General features: G+C 31.2%; 1 protein-coding gene across 3 annotated transcripts in view; it reads right to left on the reverse strand.

The window, feature by feature from the left end:
* LOC139485381 (glutamate receptor 3-like) overlaps positions 1-22130 on the reverse strand; it is a 41485-nt gene extending 19355 nt beyond the window's left edge. For 2 of the 3 annotated variants that reach the window (XM_071269829.1, XM_071269830.1), the window contains exons 1-6: positions 21766-21959; positions 17426-17572; positions 4606-4854; positions 3931-4133; positions 1949-2002; positions 1281-1442 (exon numbers count right to left, since the gene is read on the reverse strand). In XM_071269829.1, coding sequence (XP_071125930.1) covers positions 1281-1442; positions 1949-2002; positions 3931-4133; positions 4606-4854; positions 17426-17572; positions 21766-21859 — 909 coding nt within the window. In that variant the 5' untranslated portion in view covers positions 21860-21959. Of the gene's footprint in view, positions 1-1280; positions 1443-1948; positions 2003-3930; positions 4134-4605; positions 4855-17425; positions 17573-21765 lie in introns of all 3 variants that reach the window. The other variant, XM_071269828.1, reaches the window with a different exon arrangement.
* Positions 22131-24705: the final 2575 nt, after the last annotated feature.

Consider the following 24705-nt stretch of genomic DNA (forward strand, 5'->3'; position numbering starts at 1 on the left):
TCTTTATATATTTAGGTCTTTCCACTTTTCTGTGGAAAGACCTATTGTATTTGTTCTGATTATTTTATTTTTTTTCCGCCTAATTTTGTTCTTGTGATAAATAATTGTTTCACAATATGTCGCTTATATATTTGGTATATGATATCGAACAGTTTATGTGCCTTTGAAATTTACCCTGCGTAACCAAATACTTTTCTTTGTAGGAGTTATCTACCCGAACACTGTTTTCCTTGTTACTACATCTCCATCGTAACTGTATAAGAAAGCGACAAATTTAATTTATAAAATTGCTCATTATATCCTTCGCATGATTTGTCCTATTTTGACGGAAGCGATATGAACACTCCGTATGAGAGTTATTTCCCCTTATGCATTTGATTTTAGTGATATGCATTTCTATCGTGTAAACCATAAGTAATAGAAACCTAAAATCTTTTGATTTGTGGTCCTTGATCCAAAAATAAGAAAATAAGGTTAAGGTCAGAGGTCAACGTTATATTCCAAATTTTGAGTTTGTCATATTTTCAATTCGTTTCGAAAACCGTGGAGGATATCGACAACATATTTTTACTAAAATGTTAGTTGCGACACATGAATTTTGATTGAAAGGGTACGCTTTCATTAAATTGGGGTTTTCTCCACTCTTCTATTAAAAATTAGGCATATAGTGATATAACTCATTAACCATCTCTAATTAAGACCTATGGTCTTTTGATTTGATACCCTTGGTTAATGACCTTGAAATTGAACTCAAGGTCATATGTAAATTTGACGTTCTATGTTTTTACCTTTGCTTTTCTTCATATGTGTACATGATAAAGCCAATGGGACTGTTTGCATTACGTTGTAAGCCATTGATCATGAAAAAGCCAACCGGAAGTGACCTGGTGTAAACCGGAAGTAGCTTTTTTTGTACTTATTTAATGTAAAAGTATATTGAACAACATATTTTTGGAATCAGTATCAAGTAAACTATCAAATAAAACCGAAATTGACATATTTCAGAATGGAAGTAACAATGTATCCCCCTTATTTAGAAAAAAAATGTATAGAAACCCTATATTTGTGGAATCAGTGTACAATAAGCTGTGATTTGACGCCGGATATGATATTTTAACTGAATTGTCATAGTTCTATATCAAAATTGATGTGTATGGGTGAAAAGACCTTCAATTGTTCTCTGAACAATTGGTTTTTAATGTTTTTTTTATGTTTGTACTGCAAATCAGGTTATCTTACATTATAATGAGGCTTATGTCTGCAATAATTTGTTTACTCACTTCCAAAGGTGGTGCCTTGATGCCCATCTTTATCTCCGATTTTGTCCTTTTCTCCCAAGGTATCAAAACTTTTGATTTAGTGCCATTTTTGTCTACTATTTGGAAACCTGTTATGCGGGCTCCACCATGTTCAAAACTTTTCAGTGTCACTTCCTGGATATCCTTTTGATTGGGAATAATAAGGTTGAGTTAATTTAGATTAGTTGGTATTTCTAGTAGAACTAGACGAAGGACATCAGTAGCGACATGAAGACACGTGACTTTAATTAGCTTTTTCATACATTTAAGATAAACAAAATAATAGCAAGTAACGTTTCACAAGTCTATAAACAACTATTTTAAAAAGAAATATCTGGAAGATAATACAAATATTTTTGTTACACTTAAACAAATTTAGAAAAGCATATATATTTACCCGATTTTAGATTAATATGGCATCCATAAAGCAATGGATTACTGACTGCCTTATTCGGGTTTATGAATAAAAAAAGTCTTTCATAAGTCCAAAATGATAGACACAGACTCTTCTGTCGTAAATAGCTAGTATTAACCAAAAGTTGAGCTTTTTTTTTAGATAGGGTAAGTAAGTTATGAAGCAAGATTAATTTTTACTATAAGAAATATTTCTTATGTTTGGCTTTATATACATATATGGAATGCTCACTTACCATGCCACCAATTATGTAATTGTATCCTTCTCTGTTCATACCTAACTCTGTTATCTGAAATAAAAAAAATATATAGAGATATTTACTGCGTTTAAGACCCATTAGTGGCATTCAGCTGTTATGTTCTTAACATAAGTGGTCAATACATATTGCGTCGTTGTCTCTTTTGGTACATTTCCCGCTTCCATTCTCAATTTTATTTAAATTGGCTCTGTGAATTTTGATGATTTTTTTTGGAAACGAAATTACTTTGTTAGACGCTCGAAGAAAAAAGGGTGAATTCGAAAATATAGTGACAAGGTAAAAGATACGTGTAATATACTTGTGCTTGGTCAAAAATTTGAATATGTCATTTCTTGAAATTCAATGTTATTCAATAAATAAATTTTGATTTATCCGACGCTCGTGTACACCGTGTATCATAGGTACAGCGTATATAGGTACAAAATAAAATGTACTGACCAAGCGGTCGTGATCGATTTTTCTTCTGACACGGTATCTTTGTTTTGTTAACATAATATCAAAGTGTACTTCAATCTAAACATAATTGTTGTTTAATAAATGATTTGGTCGTAGGTTGATGATAAGAGAAGTCTCATTAATTTTGTCAAAACAAGAACGCTTACTAAAAAACATGTGCAAATACTTGTCAAAGAAGTTGTCGCTCGTCTCATCTGATATGGTTCTATATTCATTGCAACTCTTTTTCTAACAGAAGGCCACTGGGTGTGTGTAATAAGTATAGCTGTTTCATTAATAGGCATCTGTCAGAAAAAAAAGTACAGAATCATATCGGATGAGACGAATGCCAACTTCTTTGACAAGAATTTGCACATGTTTTTAGTAAGCGTTCTTGTTTTGAGGAAATTAATGAGACTTCTCTTGTGGAGAGTTGTCTCATTGGCAATCATACCACATCTTCTTTTTTATATTGAAATCTTTCATACATATGTTATTTTTCGACATTTTTTTTTCCGAAAAGAAGCGTTGTGTACGGTGTAAATCTGACAAACAAATCCTTCTGTACGGTGCATAGTTGAATGAATGTACGTTACATAGCTTTTCACGCTTCGAAATACATAAAAACCTATATCCGCTGTACTGATGATACAAAGTTGAAACATTTGAGTTGTATTTTATAAAAACTTAAATGACTACAGTATATGTCGTCATATATACCGGTTTTAACACATGTGCATAATTAAAAAGCAGTGTCGGAGAAAACACTTGTTGAAATAGATACTCATTTTAAAACCAATTTAAATCATTGATTTGACCGAAATTTCCTAAGCTCAAAACTAAATTTAATTCTCTTGTGCTTTAAATGTTATCATATCATTTAATTAAGCAGCTTCAATGTAATTTGCAATGTTTACTCTTCTGTCGCTTTGGGTCTTAATTTTTGTTTTGTGTTATAAACAAAATTTGCAAGATTAAGAAAGTGTTAGCTTCTACTTTTTAAAAATAAATGAAAACAAGGACGTTAAAAAGAGAAAATAATTCTAAATTTACTTTGCGTGTCATCCAAATAGAACATAGACTTTTAAAATATTTCAACAGCCGAATCTACAACCCCAAAATAGTAAACAAACAAGAATGTGTCCTAATGCCCATCCGCACTATCATTTTCTATGTTTGATGAACCGTGAAAAAGGGGGGAAGTCTTTAATTTGGCATTAAAATTAGAAGTATCATATCATGGGGAACATGTGTACTGAGTTTCACGTTGATTTGACTTCAACTTCATCAAAAACTTTAACCTGAAGCGGGACGAACAGACGGGCGGACGCACAGACCAGAAAACATAATGTCCATAAATGGAGCATAAAAATAAAACAAATCGCATATACAATGTACAAAGATTCTTCCTAATCTGATTGTGTTCATGACTGCATACAATTATCATGTCTACCAAACTAAAACAGCTAGAGATAGTGATAAATCTTGTAAAATGTGTCAGAGAAACCTCCTCCTTCACTTACCTGTTTTAATATTAGTTGTAATGTTGGTCGATCCAGTATATCTAAAATAAATATCTTTTCTGTATGTGACAACGCCATTTTATCTAAAATCCTCAGCTGTTCATAAGAATCATTTAGTTTTCCTAAATGTCGCTGTATAATATTTATTTTGTCAGACCCATTTGTTAACGTGAATATTTCTGAAACTCGCCAAGGCCACAGAGCTGAAAAATAAAACACTTATGATTACTTCAATTGTTGTTGCTGTCGATGCTCTTAAGAACTTCAAATAACCATGTACTCTACGTTTGAATTTTATTACCATTTTGGCTTTAATTTGCTTAGTCTAAAAGTCTTGCTCATCTTTTTTCTTGTTAGGTGTAAGTTTAGAAAAAAGTAATTTACATTTAAACCAACAATTTCAACTTGATGATGTCTTCTTGTTTTTCTGACCAACTATTGTATAAATACTATCTCATCCTGGGGTATGACGACACGCTTTGTGTCCTGATAGAGCAGGGCATGCATACTATTGAGTTCGCATTCGGTTTTTGATTGGGTTTGTTTTAGTCAAAAATGGAATACAGTTTTTTTCAAGTTTTATTCCGGATTATCCATACTATGTTTCTGTTAATTACGCACTTATAAATGTTAATATACATTTGTGAAGATGTAAAATTTTGTAAATATACGTACGATCGTTTTCAACATGTAGATAGAAAACAGTTCTCCATTTGTGTAGTTTAATGAAATCTACTACAGCTTTCAAATGTGGCGGGGCAATATGCAGAAGATATTTATAATTGGGCTTCAAGAGCTTTCGGACATCATTGTATATTATGACAGGCACATGCATGGCTTGGCTGTAAGATTCAATGGCGTCATAAGATCGGACGTCGGCTGCTGTAACGATGCTGAATATGGTTTCCATGAGCAATAAACATACTGAAATTATAACGTTAAAGATTTGTTTTTTATTATACAAAGCAAATACTTAATTTACCTAATTTCACTAAAGAGGGGCGAAAAATACAAGAGGGACAGTCAAACTCATAGATCGAAAATAAACTGACAACGCCAAAACAGAAAAAGTCAAACAGACAATTGAATTTAAATTTAATCATTTTATTTTTTAGACAGTGCAATAAACACTTACTATTTGAATGGTTTTTTGTTTTAAATTTATGTGTTCTCATAGTAAAGGTCTATCTAATATGATTCAATGTTTAAAGCAAACTGCTATAAAAGAAAAAGAAGATATGGTATGATTGCCAATGATACAACTCTCCACACGAGACCAAAATGACACATATATTATCAACTATAATAGATCACCTTATGGTCTTCAACAATGAGCAATGACAATGTAAAACAATTCAAACGAGAAAACTAACGGCCTTATTTATATATAAAAAATACTAACAATACTAACTTATAACAAAATATTCTGTCTGATAACGATATAACTATGGATTGAGTGGGATTAATTTGTTACATTTGATTTTAGTGTACTAATGCCAATTGCTACTTCGAGAAATTTCTTTAATTTAACTTGATATATAATAAAACCTTAACGATGGCCAATGAGAAACAAAACGTCTTTCCTGGAATATAAAATAGCAATTTATCCAGCTATAGAAATTTTTACACAGACTAATCAACCGTTTAATCTATCTATTTTTGGAATTCAATTTACTTGAAAATATGGCCAGGTCGTTTAACTAGGATGAATTTATCTAGTATTATTCCTTCGTCGGTTTTAATACATCGTGATTTTTACATCGGATGTGACTTTAAGAAGTCATAATGTATAGTAACGAGAGCAAAATAACATTTCTTATAGCTTGTTATAAATTCATGTCTTCAATGGATACTCATGAAAATAATTTTGAAGAACATGCACAAATGAATATTTTGTCGTGATAAATATAAATTTATATATAAGTAAAAATAAAAACATAAACAGACGTATCGAAAAAAAAAATGTTTGCATGCAATTGAAAATTTCCTTTATACCATGTGTTTTGAATTATTGTAAGGTGTAAATACCTGTCTCGCAGGTATCATATTACGGCCTGTCATTTATTCGCCATTCAACATAACATATATGCATGCGGTCATCCGATGTTCAGTACTTCAGTACTTTGATTATTATCATGAATGTCTCAGTATAGGCCAATGGTGCCTGTCGAAAAAGGACCTGTTGTGCTATTCTTGTCAAAATGTAAAGTATACATAATGTATGTAATTATTGTCTTCAGCACAAACTTGACTGTCATGACTTAAATGTACTATAATGTAAAATACACTGACTGTCTTACATATGCAAGTTAATGCAGTCTTCTTGAGGGAAAAAAGTTACAACTTATGTTTTGTATAATGATGACTATAGGTAATCAATGCTGAGAATCAGGACACTCGAGTGTAATATAATTGTCAGAAATTATTGACGGCACAATACAATTTTCACATGCAATAATGTAACAATTGTTACAGAACGTTATTTAAACAGTACAGCTTCTAAATTCGTTCGGAATAAATAATTTACTTCTAAATTCGTTCCGAAAAAATGATTTAGGGGAACCTATCACATTAATGCTGTAATTGAGAAAGCAGTATTCTCCATGTTAGTATTATATTTTAGATAGTTGTGAAAACAGATGAAACATCAATGATTAGTCATTAAACATAGGTGTATGTCTGAGTCCTTGGTGTATTATCTACATTCTCAAACATATCGGCAGCAGAAATGATCAATTGTGGACTGTTCAGACTAACAACATTAATAGAATATTTACGGTAGATGTAATCTTCCAGCTCGTTAATCACAACTTTGGATTGAAGTAGAGAACTTATACCATTACACAATTATAAGAACATAAAAGATGGACAGCGTAAAATATTCGACTATATTGATTATAGTTATTAGAAATTATGAACCATTTCGAAGCTATGAGAATACTCGAGTTTCATCAACAAGGCTATTTGCATTTGAATAAATGTTAGGTATCATAGTAAACCTGTGATACGCTTTCCCGCCTGTGAATCGGTCTATATAAAACAAAACAGGTCGTTTTACATCGGTTATATTTTTGCACTGTCCTCTTATTGAATCTTAATTCCTAGTAGTATATAAAAAAAAACAGTAGTATATTTGCCAATAAGACAACATAGCTAGACCGTTGGAGGATGCAGTAAAAAAATATAAAACACTGAACGGTTTTGAATAGAACAAATAAGCAAAACATAATATTCATGGTTATGTTTTGAACGTTTAATTTGAATAATAGAATCACCTTATTCAGGTTTTTTTCTTATTTTCTTTTCACCAAAAACATATTTTCATAGAATTGAATTACAAAATAAAGGGCAACGGGCAACGTTTTTTTTTTTTTTTTAATTTATCGTCATGTACCTCCTAGACACTTAATGTTGCATAGAATTTCACACGTACAGACACAGATGGGTATTGTAATTGTAGAATTGTTGCTTGTAATATATGTACCCAAAGGCCATAGAAACTTCAAAATATGTTTTATAGCGTTACTTTTATCTTTTGTTTTCCTATGAGATCATATTCCTTCCTAATGGTTTTCACGGAATAAAATATTAAACGTTTTTGTTCCATTTTAGAAATCAAGTGTGAACTATTCATCCAATTAAAACAATAAAGAAGAACCGTAGCGGTCATGAGACAGCCATTAACCAAGATAAAACAAGACACTATTCATGCAAATTGGCAGGCAAACAAACACTAAAACAATTAACAATGTTTGTAAGCCATAAAAATATTCTGGTATTGAGTCTGTTCATGCCAATAATGTTTAAATCTGATAGTCATCAACCAGTGGCGAACAAATCAAATTATATCAAAATTTGATCAATAAGTTCTGAAAGGAAGAAATGGATATCTTGTCTCCAGGGAGTATACACACAGTGAGCGTATATTGTGATTGTGTATAATTTGAACGATGAATGGTCTTTATTGTTGACATACGGTTCTGATAGCATTTAATGGTGTCAACAAGATCATTAGAATAATTTAAAAGATAATTCAATCGATATTAAACTATTAGCAGAATATGTTAAATGGAAAATTTGCGGCGATTTTCATATGATAAAAAAGAATATTGGAGTACAATGTACATGTATGTCATTGAGACAGTAGTCCGATGATGCATATTGCAAAAAAATAATAAGTATTCTGGACAGGCATATATATCCAATTTGCCATTGTCTAATACAACTTCGAATTGGTTATACTAAACTGCATTATATTTCAAACTTTTTTATTCTATTTGTATTAGGTACATCATTAATTTTGCTTCGTATAGTTACGGTGCTTTTACAACACCCTTCCCTTTCATGAATGTGACCTACCGAATAATACTATTTACCGGATGTGTTATATGAGCAACACGACGGGTGCCACATGTGAAGCAGGATCTGCGTACCCTTCCGGAGCACCTGAGATCACCCCTAGTTTGTGGTGGGGTTCGTGTTGTTTATTCTTAAGTTTTCTATGTTATGTCATGTGTACTAGTGTTTGTTTTTGTTTTTCATTTTTAGCCATAGCGTTGTCAGTTTATTTTCAATTTATGAGTTTGACTGTCCCTCTGGTATCTTTCGTCTCTCTTTTACAATATAAAATGAAACGTGTTGCCACATTAAAGCATGTTCGTTTCATCCAACTGTTACTTGACAGAAACTTATCAACTGCATACCAACCGTGAGCGCTTGCTTGTTTATTCTGTAGGTTTTACTCTTTTTAAATCTCATACTATCCCTTGCGTTTAACTCCATTTTTTGTCCGTTTCAATATACCGTACACTTCTGATATATTAACTGAACAGCGTTTAATTTTTTTTGAAATTAAACAGGCTAAGGAGAATTAATGAAGCGCTGATTGTTTTCTATTATTATAGTGCACGTGTTAGGCGATAGAACTTTTTCTCGCCTATATCTTTCGGCAAATTAAAACCTAAAAGTGGTCTTTGAAACATATTGGGCCATGTTAAGTGCTAATTATAAAAGTGACGGCAAAGTTTGAATTTCAAAAGAAACATTTAAATCGCTTATAATTTGCAAAAGCGTCATTATCCAGTTACTGTAATTTAAGATATGTAAATTTAATTGATATTTAAACATCATTGTCTGGACTTTTAAATTATAAAAATAAGAAGATATGGTATGATGCAAATGACAAAACTATCAAGAAAATACCTTCTTGTCTGTTCTTCCTTCCATTCATCTTCATCACAAGCCTAACCCGTGATCAATATTTTACTCTAACATGAAATATAACTTACTCGACGAAAAAATAATATATGTGCTAATACGAGGGCTGCACTTCAGAGGTGCTTCTCTGAAAACATCTCACCAAGTTATACTCAAACGTTATGACTTCAATCATTGACATTTGTTCTCCATCAAATTTTTGGTAAAATGAGTCACAAAGTGTTCTGTTCAACAAAACCTATCTTTATGAATCTTTTATAACCGTCGCACAAAGGTGAATTTGCAATTTCAGAAATTTCAAATTTCAACATACTATCGACTGGTATAGCTAATTAATGATTTCTTATTACTATACACTTCATTGAGGCGTTGGCAGCGACCGACATGTTCGGGCGAATATTAAATAGATATGTGATTTGCGAGTAAATGACTGTCACATTAGTATAATTTGAGAATATGGTTATATAATTCAATTGTTCGTCTCTATAGTGATTGATTTGTCTGAGGTACATCATTTCATCATCATTTAACAGTCGTGGGCTTTAAAGATCATGCGATCACAAAAGTCATCAAAATATTCTATAGAACTTCTGTCAAAAAGTCACAGCGCCATGACATAAGGTTGAAGGCATTTTGGTGTGCTGTGGTGCACTTCAATTCGATCATTGTATAAAACATTATTTATTTTACCAATTTATATATAGATCAATGTACTTCTTAAAAAAACTTACTTACAGTGCAGAAATAATAATTATTGACAAATGAATTGGATTTACACTCCATGTGCAGGCGCTGCTTAAATGTTGCTTCAAAGAAAGTACTTGTTTCTAACATTCACTTATATATGAACGCACATTTTTACGGGAGGCCTGTAGTACCACAATGAATGAAATGCCGACGTCCCTTTATTGAAAAATACTCTTCAAATATATCCCATCTTTAGAAAGGCACATCGTTTGTTTTCTCTTATTTTTGAGTGTAAATACACATTGCGATAAGACGTGTCACGGTACTTGTCTATCCCAAATTTATGTATTTGGTTTTGATGTTATATATATATGTTATATGTGTTATTCTCGTGGGATTTAGTTTATGTGTGTTACATTTTAGTGTTATGTCGTTGTTCCCCTCTTATATTTAATGCGTTTCCTTCGGTTTTAGTTTGTTACCCAGATTTTGTTTTTTGTCCATGGATTTATGAGTTTTGAACAGCGGTATACTACTGTTGCCTTTATACATTATTTATGGATACATGATCGAAATAAATGTGTTAAAATCTTATGAGTAAATGAGCAATTTGAAATTAAATGACATAACAATAAAGGTCAATCTCATTAAAACTACTTAATAACATCGTAACCAACTCTTTTATTTGTTCAAAATTGTTTTCTATATCTTAAATAATACGATAAACTTTTAAGAAGTCATTGTTTACAGCATAGCGCTATTACATTGTGGAAATTGTCTGTGATGCATCAACGACTAGCCAAACTCAATCTATTAAACGAAAATAAAAAATGCATGTTAAAAGTCTAAAGCAAGTAAATCAAAATCAGATTTAATGCTATTAATGCATAAAAAAGTAGGCATCTGACTTTGTAAAACAAGGAGAAATAAATAAAATTACGACTTTCAGAACGAAAGTAAATCAACCATCATCAAATAATACAATGTAACGAAAACAACAAAACAACAAAATAAATCAAGAAAAAATAAACATGAAATTGTTTACTTTCACACATTATGATTCGGATGAAGAATTGGTATTAATAACTCATCTTCTTATTTCTATATAAAAAATAGAATTCAGATTTATTTGCCCCCCCCCCCCCCCTATGTCAGTAAGTCGGTACGTAACAAACGGATTTAAAAGACTACTAAGCATATATGTAGTTGTCAATCAATGGGTGTAATCGATGTACTGTGTATCATTCCTTATTATGTGGATTCTTTCGACGGAGTAATAACATAATAACATAGTGTCCAGGAGTGATAAGAGAAACAGTTCCTCCTTGATTTTGTTAAAAACGATGTGGGACATTTATATTTATTTTCTGCATTAGCAATATTTGAGACCAAAACGAAATTTGGTAAGAGTACAAGTGTGGACACAGAAGAGTGTGGATAGTATGTTTGGATGTTTGACAGTGTCTTATGACAAAAGGATATCTATGTTTTTCCTATATGGTGTTATCTACTCTGTTGCACGATGACAACCAATCTGAGCTTTAGGAGTGTTGTTTATTAAATATTTAGTTTTTAAGACGGGCATGGAAGAGACAGTAATTGCATTAGTTACCAAATGATTATGATAGAATATGTTCTACATCTTTGATTTGGGATACATTTTGTAGCTAGGAGAGCAACACATAATTTTGTTTTTGTATTGTTATGAGTTACAATTTATGACTAAAATTAGCAAAGACCCATCAAAACAACATTTGATACAAAAATTTAACAATACTTTTAGATATTTGGATGATATATTGGCTCTAAATAATGACGACTTCAGTATGTATACTAAAGAAATTTATCCTGTAGAACTTACTTTAAACAAAGCTAATGATAACAATGACCACTGCCCTTTCCTCGATCTTGATATCTATATCATAAACGGGAAGCTTAATACAAAAATTTATGATAAAAGAGATGATTTTTCATTTCCTATTGTTAATTATCCATTTTTAGATGGTGACGTTCCCTTGTCACCATCTTATGGTGTTTATATATCTCAACTTGTACGATTCGCTCGTGTATGTAACAATGTATTAGATTTTAGCGAGAGAAATTTATGTATTACTGAAAAATTATTACACCAGGGTTTTCGATATCACAAACTGGTCAAAACATTTACTAAATTTTATCACCGGTATAAGGAAATAATTCGTAAATATAACTCAACATGCAGACATCTTATACGTTCAGGTATTTCACATCCAAAATTTTATGGAAATATTCTTTATAAAGCACAAAAATGTCAGTATTCTCCTCAGAAACTAACAAAACCTTTAAATAGACTTATTAAAAGGGGATATAGTTACGATACTGTTGTCAGGTCATTAAAGATTGCATATTTTGGCTTTAACATTGATTCACTGATAGGGTCTTTGCATCGGAACTAAACACATTTATTTCTAAAAAAACAGTTGTTGGCATGACACGGGTTATGTTCTTCTCATATATTTTATGATAGTATGATACTAAACCCCTAACGGGAGGGATTGTACCTGATATTCATATGATAAAGACATAATCTTTCAATCAGTTTAATTGAGGTTTGGAGCTGGCATGTCAGTTAACTGCTAGTAGTCTGTTGTTATTTATGTATTATTGTCATTTTATTTAGTTTCTTTTGTTACATCTTTTGACATCAGACTCGGACTTCTCTTGAACTGAATTTTAATGTGCGTATTGTTATTCTTTTACTTTTCTACATTGGCTAGAGGTATAGGGGGAGGGTTGAGATCTCATAAACATGTTTAACCCCGCCGCAATTTTGCGCCTGTCCCAAGTCAGGAGCCTCTGGCCTTTGTTAGTCTTGTATGATTTTAAATTTTAGTTTCTTGTGTATAATTCGGAGTTTAGTATGACGTCCATTATCACTGTACTATTATGCATATTTTAGGGGCCAGCTGAAGGACACCTACGGGTGCAGGAATTCTCGCTACATTGAAGACCCATTGGTTGCCTTCGGCTGTTGTTTGCTCTATGGTCGGGTGGTTGTCGCTTTGACATATTCACCATTTCCTTTCTCAATTTTATCATTTTTTCATGTGTTTTTTTTTTCTAAATGGGAGAAGATATATAGATTTGAGAAACTGATATAAGGAACCTGTACTTCAGTGGTTGTCGTTTGTTTATGTGTTACATATTCGTTTTTCGTTTATTTTTTTTGTACATGAATAAGGCCGTTAGTTTTCTCGTTTGAATTGGTTTACATTGTCTTTTCAGAGCATTTTATAGCTGATTGTGTGGTATTGGCTTTGCTCGTTGTTGATGGCTGTACGGTGACCTGTAGTTGTCAATTTCTGTGTCATTTTGGTCTCTTGCGGATAATTTAATTTATAATTGTCTCATTGGCATTCATACCACATCTTTTTAATATGTATTTGCTTACTATTTGTATGGTTCTACTTATATTACTTTGTGGTGGATCATCAGTATCATTAGTAAAAAAATATTGTTAAAATGTCGAATTGTTCCTCAGATTAGAAAACATTTATTGGTTTTTAGTAATGACAATGCCTAAGATGATGCTTGTTGAATGTGATTAAATACAAATAAATGACCCATATAAATGAACTGTCATAATGTACTGATTTTATAAAACAGTTCAAATCTGTGTACAGCGTTATAACAACCCAACAACGTCGAAATAATAATTTTCATGAATGAACTATTTGATTCTAGTAACAATTATTAGTTTTGATTCTGATTTCTGTATTTAGAAATTTCAACTGAACAACTCTAGAAAGCTTAAGAAAACTAACAAAGATGGTCGAACTTAAACAAACAGCAAAAAGTGTGACTTATGTGTAATGAAAATGACAGTAGCTGCGCCTATGCCAGTAAAAGAATTAAACATCACATCCACAGAGCTGCATGTATGGATAACAGTTTGAATAAAAAACAATAATAATGTCTAACAATACTCAAAACCAATTGTGATTTATCGTATATTTTGACAGTTAAAACCGCTATCTAGTCATTTCCTTTTTTTTAGATAACAATTAACCATGAATACATGCCATATAGGATGTCAATGAAAATCGCTTTCTTCATTTCACACGATATAACATTACATAATATCAAAGCTTCATTTGACAGTACTAATAGACAACATGCAAAATTCAACTTTGTAAGAATTGTCTCCTCATTACACGTACATATTCGTTAAATCTTGATGATGGAAACCCATTGTTGAGATAGCGCGCTGTCAATTAAGCTCATGAAAACCAATTTGCATTATTTCATATTGTACTTCATTCAGTACTTTATGTTAAAAGAAAAATGTATATTCTTGGTTGTAAGCATCATTTCATTAACTTTTATGCCTTTTGATAATTAAAAATTATTGTATGATAGTTGGTTAGACTTGGTTGTACAGGACAATTTTTCGAAAGTTCAATGAAACATCAAATGCATATGCTTCAATACTTGGTGTAAATGCAGAGTACAAAATATCAGAGGTTGAGGAATTTTAAGAGTAGAAAGCACACAACTTATGATTTGTTATGTTGTGCATTTTGTACCAAAGTAAATTTTCTGTTAAATAAAGGGCTTTTGACAAAAACTACAAGCCTAGGGATGTCATAGGATCTGCTCGTCTCCTCTTATCTTGTTCTTGTATATTTTCATGTATGAAATACATTTGTATTTAATACGCATTAATCTTATTAGAAAATGTGTTGAACGAAAATAGAGAAAATATGAATTAATCTTGCCTACTTTACTCTTTTTTGATGAGTGATCACAGCTCATTATAAAGGATTGCACTTGACCCATATTTTTAAATATATATCAATAACGTTATTTGAAGCAAGATGATGTATATTTTTTTTATATGCAAAGCAGTCGACTCAAACACGTCTGAACGTGATAAAGTTTTACCTGATTTTCTTTTTGCGATAAGATAACTGTCCATAATCATAACCATAATGTTCCCAAACTATTCTTGTCGGGGTAGATATGCAAATGAAATCTTTTTTCAAAGATCGATCTTTTACATGTATCTTCCTATTTTCGTTCCATGAAATGTATGATATGCATCTTTAAGATCAAAAAGTATTTTGTTCTACTTTTGGATCGACCGAAATTTGAAAGATAAAATTGGGAAAAAACTGTCTATGATTTTTAAAGATTACATTAATGTTACTTTGTATTTAAATTATAACCATCATTCCCTATGTAAATTTGAAAATCGTCTAAAATCAACATAAAAACGGTATCATAGATTGTTTTTTAAAATGTCGGCATACATATGGAAACGAACTGATATTTTGTTATGTTTATTTTTTTTGTTTACACATCGTTGTAAATACAATGGAATTTGATGCGAATGTCATACAAGTGAGAGGTTTTAGCTAGCTTTAAAACCATTTTAAATGCACCATTATCTACGTAAGTAAATGATGTTCAAAGTCAGGAATATGGCAGTTGTTATCCATTCGTTTGATTTGCTTGGGCTTTTGATTTTGTCGTCATTTGATCAGGGACTTCCTTTCTTAATTTTCTCGAAGCTCAGTATTTTTGTGATTATACTTATTTTTGACGCATCTTCAGTTTCTAGGAATAAGTTTGTTTGGTGGACTCACAAAACAAGCATTTCTACCAATATCTGAATCATTTCTCTTATAAATACTAAAAGTTAATGATCAAGAAAAGCGGAATTTTTTATAATGCTTAAAAGTAAAAATCATTTTTATCTATTTGATCACAAGTCTCGTGTTGTACTACAGAACATGACGTAACCAGCAATATTTACACACAACGATAGATTGATTTACTAGGCATAACCTTTCATATCAGAACAACACTTCAACGCACGATATTTATTTGATAGGCAGAACATGAAGGATTATTTGAAAATATTATAGACATATGATGTGGAAAAGTCGATATTTTAAGCAATCATGCAATTTTGACATTATAGCTTTCCTGAAAATAATAGAATGTTGGAATCCGATGTCAGATAAGATCATTGATGGAACACAGATCATATTTTTATTAGAATTTTGACAAATTGTGTCTCATTATCAAAGTTATAATTTTCCCACCCTGTAGTCTGTGATTCGATATTAACATTTTCAAACTTATACTTTGTGATTGATTTTTTTAAATTCGAAATTTATAATCCTGGTACATTTGTTCCTTTGATAACTATTCTTAAGTATGCAAACAAAGTTTTCGTTTGACTAAACACTTTAGCATTTGTCTGGTTCTTGCACCCTACGACATTTATGTTTTTGGTTTCCAGCAGTTCACAAAAGAGGGACGAAAGATACCAGAGAGACAGTCAAACTCATAAATCGAAAATAAACTGACAACGCCTGGCTAAAAATGAAAGAAGACAAACAGACAAACAATAGAACACATGACACAACATAGAAACTAAAGAATAAGCAACACGAACCCCACCAAAAACTAGGGGTGATCTCAGGTGCTCCGGAAGGGTAAGCAGATCCTGCTCCACACGTGGCGCTCTTTTGTGAAAGTATATTGACAAGTTAGAGTATTAGACGGTATTAGTTCGCACCAGCCTTTACATTACTTTGATCTTTCTTCAGTAACTGAAAATTTGAATATGTTTGATGTACATGATTGTCTTTAATATCATGTTTTCAGTGAAATCATTTGTATAGTATTTAAGTTTCTTTAGTTAAACACATATGATAAAATTACAACAAGGAGGATCAAAATATAAAAAATATAGTTAAACACTGCTGTATTCATTCCAGCTCAAAACAAAGGCAACAGTAGTATAACGCTCTTCGAAATTCATAAATCGATTGAGAAAAAGCAAATCCGGATTACTATAAGATAACAATAGCCATTTTCCTGACTTGGTACAGGACATTTTAAGGGAAAAAAAAAGATGGATTGAACCTGTTTTTGTGGCTAGCAAAACCTTCTGCTTTAATGGCAATGTTAAATATAACACTAACACTCAGTAGTTGTCATGTGTAACATGATCATTGATATGATTTGTTGGGAACATTCGATGTTGATGGAAGATCTTTGACAATTTATATTTAATCTATTCGTAACCATTTTAGACTTTGAACAGGCTGTTATATTTAATGTTTAAAACTGTATGATGCCTATTAGTTATTTGCGTCTCAAGTTATGTTTCTACCTTGCTTACGAAAATCCAACATGGTTTGTTTACTCACACATTTGTTAATGTTTCATTGTATTATAAGTTATATACAAAATATACTGTAGCTAGACTGATAGACGACAAATAAAGCGTGTAATTTTTTTTCTTGCAAATTCTTGATTTACAATGACAATTAATAAAAGGGTCATGTTTAGGAAAGGAAAATGACAAACGAAATAACGACAACAATGCATTTATATGCAAGTCAAAATTGAGTAAAAACGACTTAAAACCAGGGTAAATTCGTTTAGTCTGTTTCCGAATATGCGGTTCTGTTATTTGATAGTCCTTGTCCTTATTAAACAAAGTCATTTAAGACAAACCGTACACACAGAGCTAGCAATATATAGACGTACAATAGACATGCCTAGAGGCAGTTGTTAATATAAAGCAACTTACTTGATTTTGTGAAGGAATAACTGTCAGCAATATTAGTTTTATTGAGGAAATCTTTTATTTTTATGGTATTCTTTTCCATCTGTAATAATTCAACGCCAAGTCTGTAGGCTCTTTCACTTGACTTGTCTTCTTCGTCAATGATAAACCCTGTTCAAATATAAGACACCATCATGTCATTGGTATTTTGTAGGATATAATGCTGATTTAATAGATTTTGAAAAAATTAACGACGGGACGACGACGAGTCGACGATGATATTTGATTGTTGCCAAACAATATTAGTTACATAGTGTGTTAGTGACAAAATACGATATATACGGGGTCAGAACTTCCATAATGGGTGAGAGCGAGAGCGAAGATGGAAACCTGTAAAGAATTTATTGATCCCATATACATCGTATTAGGTTATCAGCACACTGTGTAACGAATTTATCTAACCGACGATCCTTGAATGTTGCATTTGGAATAATGGCCTATCAAAATGATCAAGAAGTCAATATAAAAAAGCCTACTCCCTTTGGACTATACAAAAGTATGCCAACTATAACAACTTTTTGGTTTTAATGGGGTTTTGTTTTAATTTTTAGAGTTCCGCTGTTCGTCATTAATTCTTCATTTGTTGTCGGCTTTTCCTCGACACCTGGATGTGTTATTTTTGTCATGAATATATGAAACGATTGCACTATTAAACAAAAATAGATATAAAACGAATTAAAAAAATCTCACTTTGGGATGTAAATTCATTATATCAAATATTAACGAACAATTCTAATGAATTAACCCACTGTCTGACTTATAATGTCTACACTATATGTATGCACACTTTTAATAGAATGATATATGTGTATTGTTATACCTAAATCGTGTTTTAACTTTTCCTACGCGTAGTCACGAGTTTCTGCATTTGTATTTGTTATTATATCAATATCATTAATAATTATGATTATAATTATTTATTGCTTTTTTTTTTTCGATATCATCGCACAATCCTATGATAATATTAAGAATGGAAAAGTGGAATATGTCAAAGAGACATCAATTCGACACCAAAAATAAGAGAAAAGCTGATGACCACCAATGGGTCATCAACGCAGAGAGAAAATCCCGCACCCGGAGGTGAGTCTGAGATGGCCTCTAAATGAAATTGTGACGTCATACTAAACTTCAATATATATAAATGAACTAAAATTAATACAGTTATGTCTCTAAAAATTTGAACAATCAGGGATTTGCCTTAATTTCTAAGTCCTCCATTTCCTTCAAAAAGTTTACTTATATTCCTTCAACGTAATAACTAGATAACTGTAAAACATTTGGAGGCCATATGACGGAACAGATTGAAAGGTTAACAGTACAGGCTGGAACCGTATGTACATACATTTTAATTGGTTAAATTCGTACGTCCAGGTTCAATCCACCATTTTCTGCATAAGAAAATGCCTTTACCAAGTCAGGAATATGACAGTTGTTATCCATTCGTTTGATGTGTTTGAGCTTTCGATTTTGACATTTGATTACGGACTTTCTGTTTTCAATTTTCCTTGGAGTTCAGTATTTTTGTAATTTTACTCTTTTTGCATGTACAACTATTTCGACGTAAGACTGAAATCATTATCCTTATTGTGATTGCTATACTATTGGTGTTAAATGGTTTCATGGTTAGAGAGTCTTGGACATCGTCGACACAATCATTGTAGGCAGACAATTGTATTCAATTTACCCAGTGTGGCATTACTCTGGTTTCATTTTTTCATCTATAGAAAGGTCAGTATCTGATTGAAGCATTTCTAATATTAAGGATTTCCAACTAATCAATTGAGCAATGTCAAACAAAGAACGTTCGCATTGAAACTGTGACGTCTCTTAAAATAAATAGAATCTTATTACACTTTAATTAGTATGTCAATCAAACTTGTGGGTTATGGACACCTTAAGGAATTATCATAAATATTCTATCATTCGTTCATCTTTGCATTTGCAGTAATCATAGTTTTAAACACCTAAACGCATACTTAACCCCATCACATGCGTTGTGTTGTTGTTGTAGCATTGTTTGGTGTTTTGTAATTTGGGAACCTTGAACAGCTTATCAGTCAATTAATATGTGATTTGCGCATTGTCCCATGCCGTGCCTGTACTTTCTTTTGACTCTAATGAAGAGTTGACTCATTTACAATCATACCACATATCCTGTTTGTATGTATCAACATATATAAACTGTTTTTTCTTCGTTTGGTTCTGCATATCAAATTTGAAAAACACATGATCTTTTCTATTACAAATTGTGTTTTGCATTTAATCAACCATTCAACGCTGAATAATTCGCAGCAGACCAATATTTTTTTCTTGCAAACACGAATGTGCCTACTGTTTCAAAATTCAGAAAAGCTTAAACTATTGCGTTTTATTTCATTGTAACAACTATTGAATGAAAATATATAGTCTTGAAATTTAGTTGTTCATTGACAAGAAGTTGACAAGTTTCGTTGACTATATAGAAGGCAAATTTTGTAAAATAAATTTCATAAAAAAAAAATTGAAAGAAGATTTGTTGTGTTTTCCGAATAATATTATTTTAATACAATTGTTAATGGTGATGTCAACAATTAATGAGTTTTCAGGTATCGTTCAATAGTGCCAAAGTTCGAATACTGCAATGGTACTCGAATTATCGCAATTGGTTTCCTTTTTCTTTTGTCATAAATATAATTTTCGTTGAACATCCCTCGTATATTAAACTAGTTATCACCTACTAATTGTAGTTTTGACACCTGTTTTTGAAAAATTTACAAGTTTTCTTTAAGTTTGTTAATACTGACTGACATTTGTATATTTAAGTATTCTTTAGTTTAGAAAAGACGTCAGTGTTTATGCTCTGCGATTAAGCATTATTTACAAATTTGGCAGTAAGCATGAGTTAATACAATAGTTTTTACTTTCAGAATCATTGAAAACTAAGGATATAATATGGATTTGTAGTGATGTACAAAAATGGAGTTAAAGAAATTTGTACTGTTATTAAAAAAAAAAGATAATTAAAAGTTAAAGTTAAATTCAGCATAATTTATAATTCCTTTTAATTACAAATAGATAGAAGTGTTCTTAATTATGAAAACAAATTGGCTCACATTGAATAACAAGCATACTTAAGGACTTATGGCCTTTTATGCGTGGAATATAAACATCGACCTTCGCACGATGAATTATTCCTTTTTTTAATTCTTTTGTAAAAAAAATCACTTTTAATCACAGTGTCTTTTTCCCTATGAACAAATGCATATGCATTACCATTGATTTTAATACGTATATGATAAATGTAACCACGTGTGGTTATGTGAAGCAAGATTGTGTGATCGCATTTTGCAAAGCTACAAGCCTACATGTATATCACTTTCCGTGATTCCTATTTTTTAACTTAAAATTTACTTTGATTTTTTAATAAAGTTAAATTTAAAGTTATCTCATGCTTGCAGAACGTTTATTCTGTACTTTATCAATAGAAAAAGACAAATGATTCAAATAGATATAGTTTTTTAATAACAAGTAAAGATCAGAACGCAATACATTCAGTTTTGTTTTTTTCGCTTTACTCGATTTGTATCTCTTAATTACTTAATCAATCATTGCAGTCTGTTCGGTATTACAAAAGACATCAAATAAGGGTTGAAAAGGCAAGAGGCATGGAGTTATTTACATACTTTTATCATTTATTTTAAATTGGAGCTACATATATGTAGTTGGTAAACTGCTGACAAATCCAAAATACGTAAACATTGGTCATTTAAAAAAGTATTGGCCATTAAGGTATTGTGTGCAATGTTCAAGCTTACTTTTGGTTAGACTTGAATGTAAATTTAATTTCAATGAGCACCTTTTTAAACACAATGTATACATTCGGTCAAAGATCATATTTTATTATCGTTCAACATGTTTAAAAATATATTCGTTCTAGCTATTGCAATGATCATCTACAAACTGAACCATTATTTTGTCAAAAATCCCCCTTGTACCACGTTAAATATTTCAGCATTTACTTATATCCCAGGTTCAACAAACAGTTATGATACGAGCAAAGTTTACACAAATGATCTTGACATTACATATCCTTTATTTCAGATCAAGTATTCGTATAATATTAGAGAGGGGGACGTATTTTTATGTTTATAAAATTGTTTAAACTGCTAATGGTATTAATCAAAAAGTGGAGTTGTAAATCTCATCTTAGAACGGAAATTTTAAAACTCCTTTATATTCAAGAAAAAACACTGTTGTTCAGAGTAAACTGACAGCAAATGGATTTGTCTGCTCCTCTTTCCAATGCACAATTTAAGACAGCTTACCTGTGTTTATTTGTTTCTTCGCCAGGGACACTCTTGTCTTTACACAACATATCCATAACGAAAACAAGGAAACTTCCAGCACTATAAGTTGCATCGTAGAATCCTGATCTGAATCAATTCGAAAACAGTTTTTTTTTTTTTGCAAAACGTGTAACACCAAATGTATACGATCGTTCTTTGATTAATAGTAAACGTTGTTACATATATTGATTACATTTCAATAATTTCAATCATATTGCATCTATAGAATTATCAGATGTTTTAAACGTTCTGGAATATGAAAACACAACTTACATTTAACGCTTCGTAAAACTTTCATTCAGTTGACGTAAACCTTCATTAGGAGAAACTTTGCATTTAAATGCAAACATACGTACGATTATTGTTTCCATCTTGTACACCTTCACTTTGATGATACGTAATGGCACAGGGGACCAGTAAATTGTCTCATTGCCTACATTCACTAGTTGCTCACTTCAGAGATTGATATTGAGCGTAATGCCTTCACAGTTGTAATGTAATTTACTAACCCCATGACGGAACAGACGAGCTCTTTTTTCCGGAGATCCATTTGATTTCATTTATTATGCATGATCGACAATATTTATATTGTATAATGACACCTATAAATATTGAACGTGTTCCTGAAACTTCACTCGATTTGGTAATGTAAGCTTTTGTTTAATTTATTATTGTTTCAAATCAATAATCATGAAGCACCCATTCCGTCTTATTGTAAGCAATTATACAAGGAGCGTGAAATGTAATCAAACCTCGCTGCTTTACTAATAACTTTTAGTGTAACAGCTATATAGGGCTATTGATAAAATCAACTACGATTTATAATATGTTCTATCTGAGAGAAGATTCAAGTTTGGCCAATGTAGATTTTCTTATATTATTTGAACTTGTTATTACTTTTGGTATGTTTAAACAAACAAAAAAATACAACAAAACTGATTGTGATAGTGATTTGCTCTATGCAGTTTTTTTTGGTTCTTGAAATTTATGTTTTATATGAAACATTCGTTCATTATTCGTGTTATTTAAACCTAAATTTAATTATATATTTACACGATAACAGCAGCATAAAGGGATGTAAGAAAATGCATTTAGTGGTTTTAGGAATACAATTCAAAGTATCAAGAATAGTCTTAACTCTATGTATTACAAACCAAATAGAAGAAGATAATTTAACATAATTTCAAAACATAACAAATTTGATTTTTTGTGATTCAATAATAACATACATGAAATACTTTTTTAAAAACCTTATTTGTTGAAATATAAGACTTCCAATATGTGTCCTTTATCTTTAATTAAGTAATATATTTGATTAAGTTTAAGCTTTCTAATTCTATTCTTTGTACTACATCCTCCAACAGTTGGCTTTTTTTTTTATTGTGTTGTTAGTTTTGATTGTAAAAAGTAAAATCACAAAAAATACTGAACTCAGAGGAAAATCCAATCGGAAAGTTCATAACCACATGGCAAAATCGAATGACAAAACACATCAAAAACGAATGGACAAGAACTGTCATATTCCTGACTAGGTACAGGCATTTTCAAATGTAGAAAATGAGAAGTTGTACCATTTTTGACGGGTAACAACCAATGAATAGCTATTTCGTTCTTTATCATCTTTTCATACCGGTTAATTATTAAAATTACAATTAGAAATATGTCTATCTTTTGTTCGTCTAGCATTCGTTCGTACTATGTTAAATCTACATTCTGTCCTCGTTAAATAAATGCATCTACTCGGAAGGATACGACAAAGTCCAACGCTTAAAACCTCTCAGCCAACTATGCTGTTGTTTTCTGTATATAGCTATTCTAGAATATAGATATCCATTGTATATTTAAAATATATATTATGATATCTGTAACCCACTGTCATACATATGCATGTATACACGTATAAACATATACATACACTGTCTACAGCTGTAGTTTTTACTATTATATCATATAAATTGAAATTAAATAATTTATATATGCCAATGTGTGACGCCGGCATAATGTAATTAAATCTCGTTAATGGGTATTTTACATTTTGAACCTCAATCTCACTTTATCCTTCTTGGAATTTCCTATTCATGGCGTTAATTGTGCTACTTAATTTATACTACATGTGTGTTTCAGTATTTCTTGATAATAATATTGTGTTAATATCTTGAAAGTTTCCTATTTTATTTAATTCTAAATTTTCTCCTCTGTTTGATGGCTTCTACAATATCATTAAGCATTAACATTTTCGATTTCATATCATTGACACCTCATTCATATGATATCCACATCTCTTCCATTGCTTTTATGTCAATATTTATAATTAATTTCTTAATAGCTTTCATTTTTGTATCAGATCTTGTGCTTGGATAGCAATTACAAGAGCGACAATAGATTACTCAAAATATGACGAGCAAGTTCTTTTGAACCTGCAGGGAATCGCATGCTTTCGATATGAACATTTTCAATAAGTAATTAATACAAAGGATTCACATTCAACTATTATTTTAACACCATGTTAAAAGGTTTTAATCCTCTCGAAAGGATTACTGAAAAAAATTCGAAAATGTTATCACCATCTTCTTTTATTTTTGATGTTTGTTTATAAATACATTTTAAGGGTTTTATCTAGGTTGTATTTTGTTTCTCTTGTAAGTTACGTTGTCTTGTTTCATGATTTGTTGTTTTATTTTGATTCTGTATGTATTCTATATGTTGTGATGCCTGAATGTCCTGATACGTTATTTCATTCTGTAGGTGTAACAAGCAATCGTTTTCCTTCACTTTAACTTTTGAAACGTGAAAGCCAATAACGATAATATACAGGTAGATGCAATAAAATTGAGAATGGAAATGGGGAATGTGTCAAAGAGACAACAACCCGACCAAATAAAAAACAACAACAGAGGGTCACCAACAGGTCTTCAATGT

Source organism: Mytilus edulis, chromosome 8, assembly GCF_963676685.1.
Source record: "Mytilus edulis chromosome 8, xbMytEdul2.2, whole genome shotgun sequence".
Classification (NCBI taxonomy): Eukaryota; Metazoa; Mollusca; class Bivalvia; order Mytilida; family Mytilidae; genus Mytilus; species Mytilus edulis.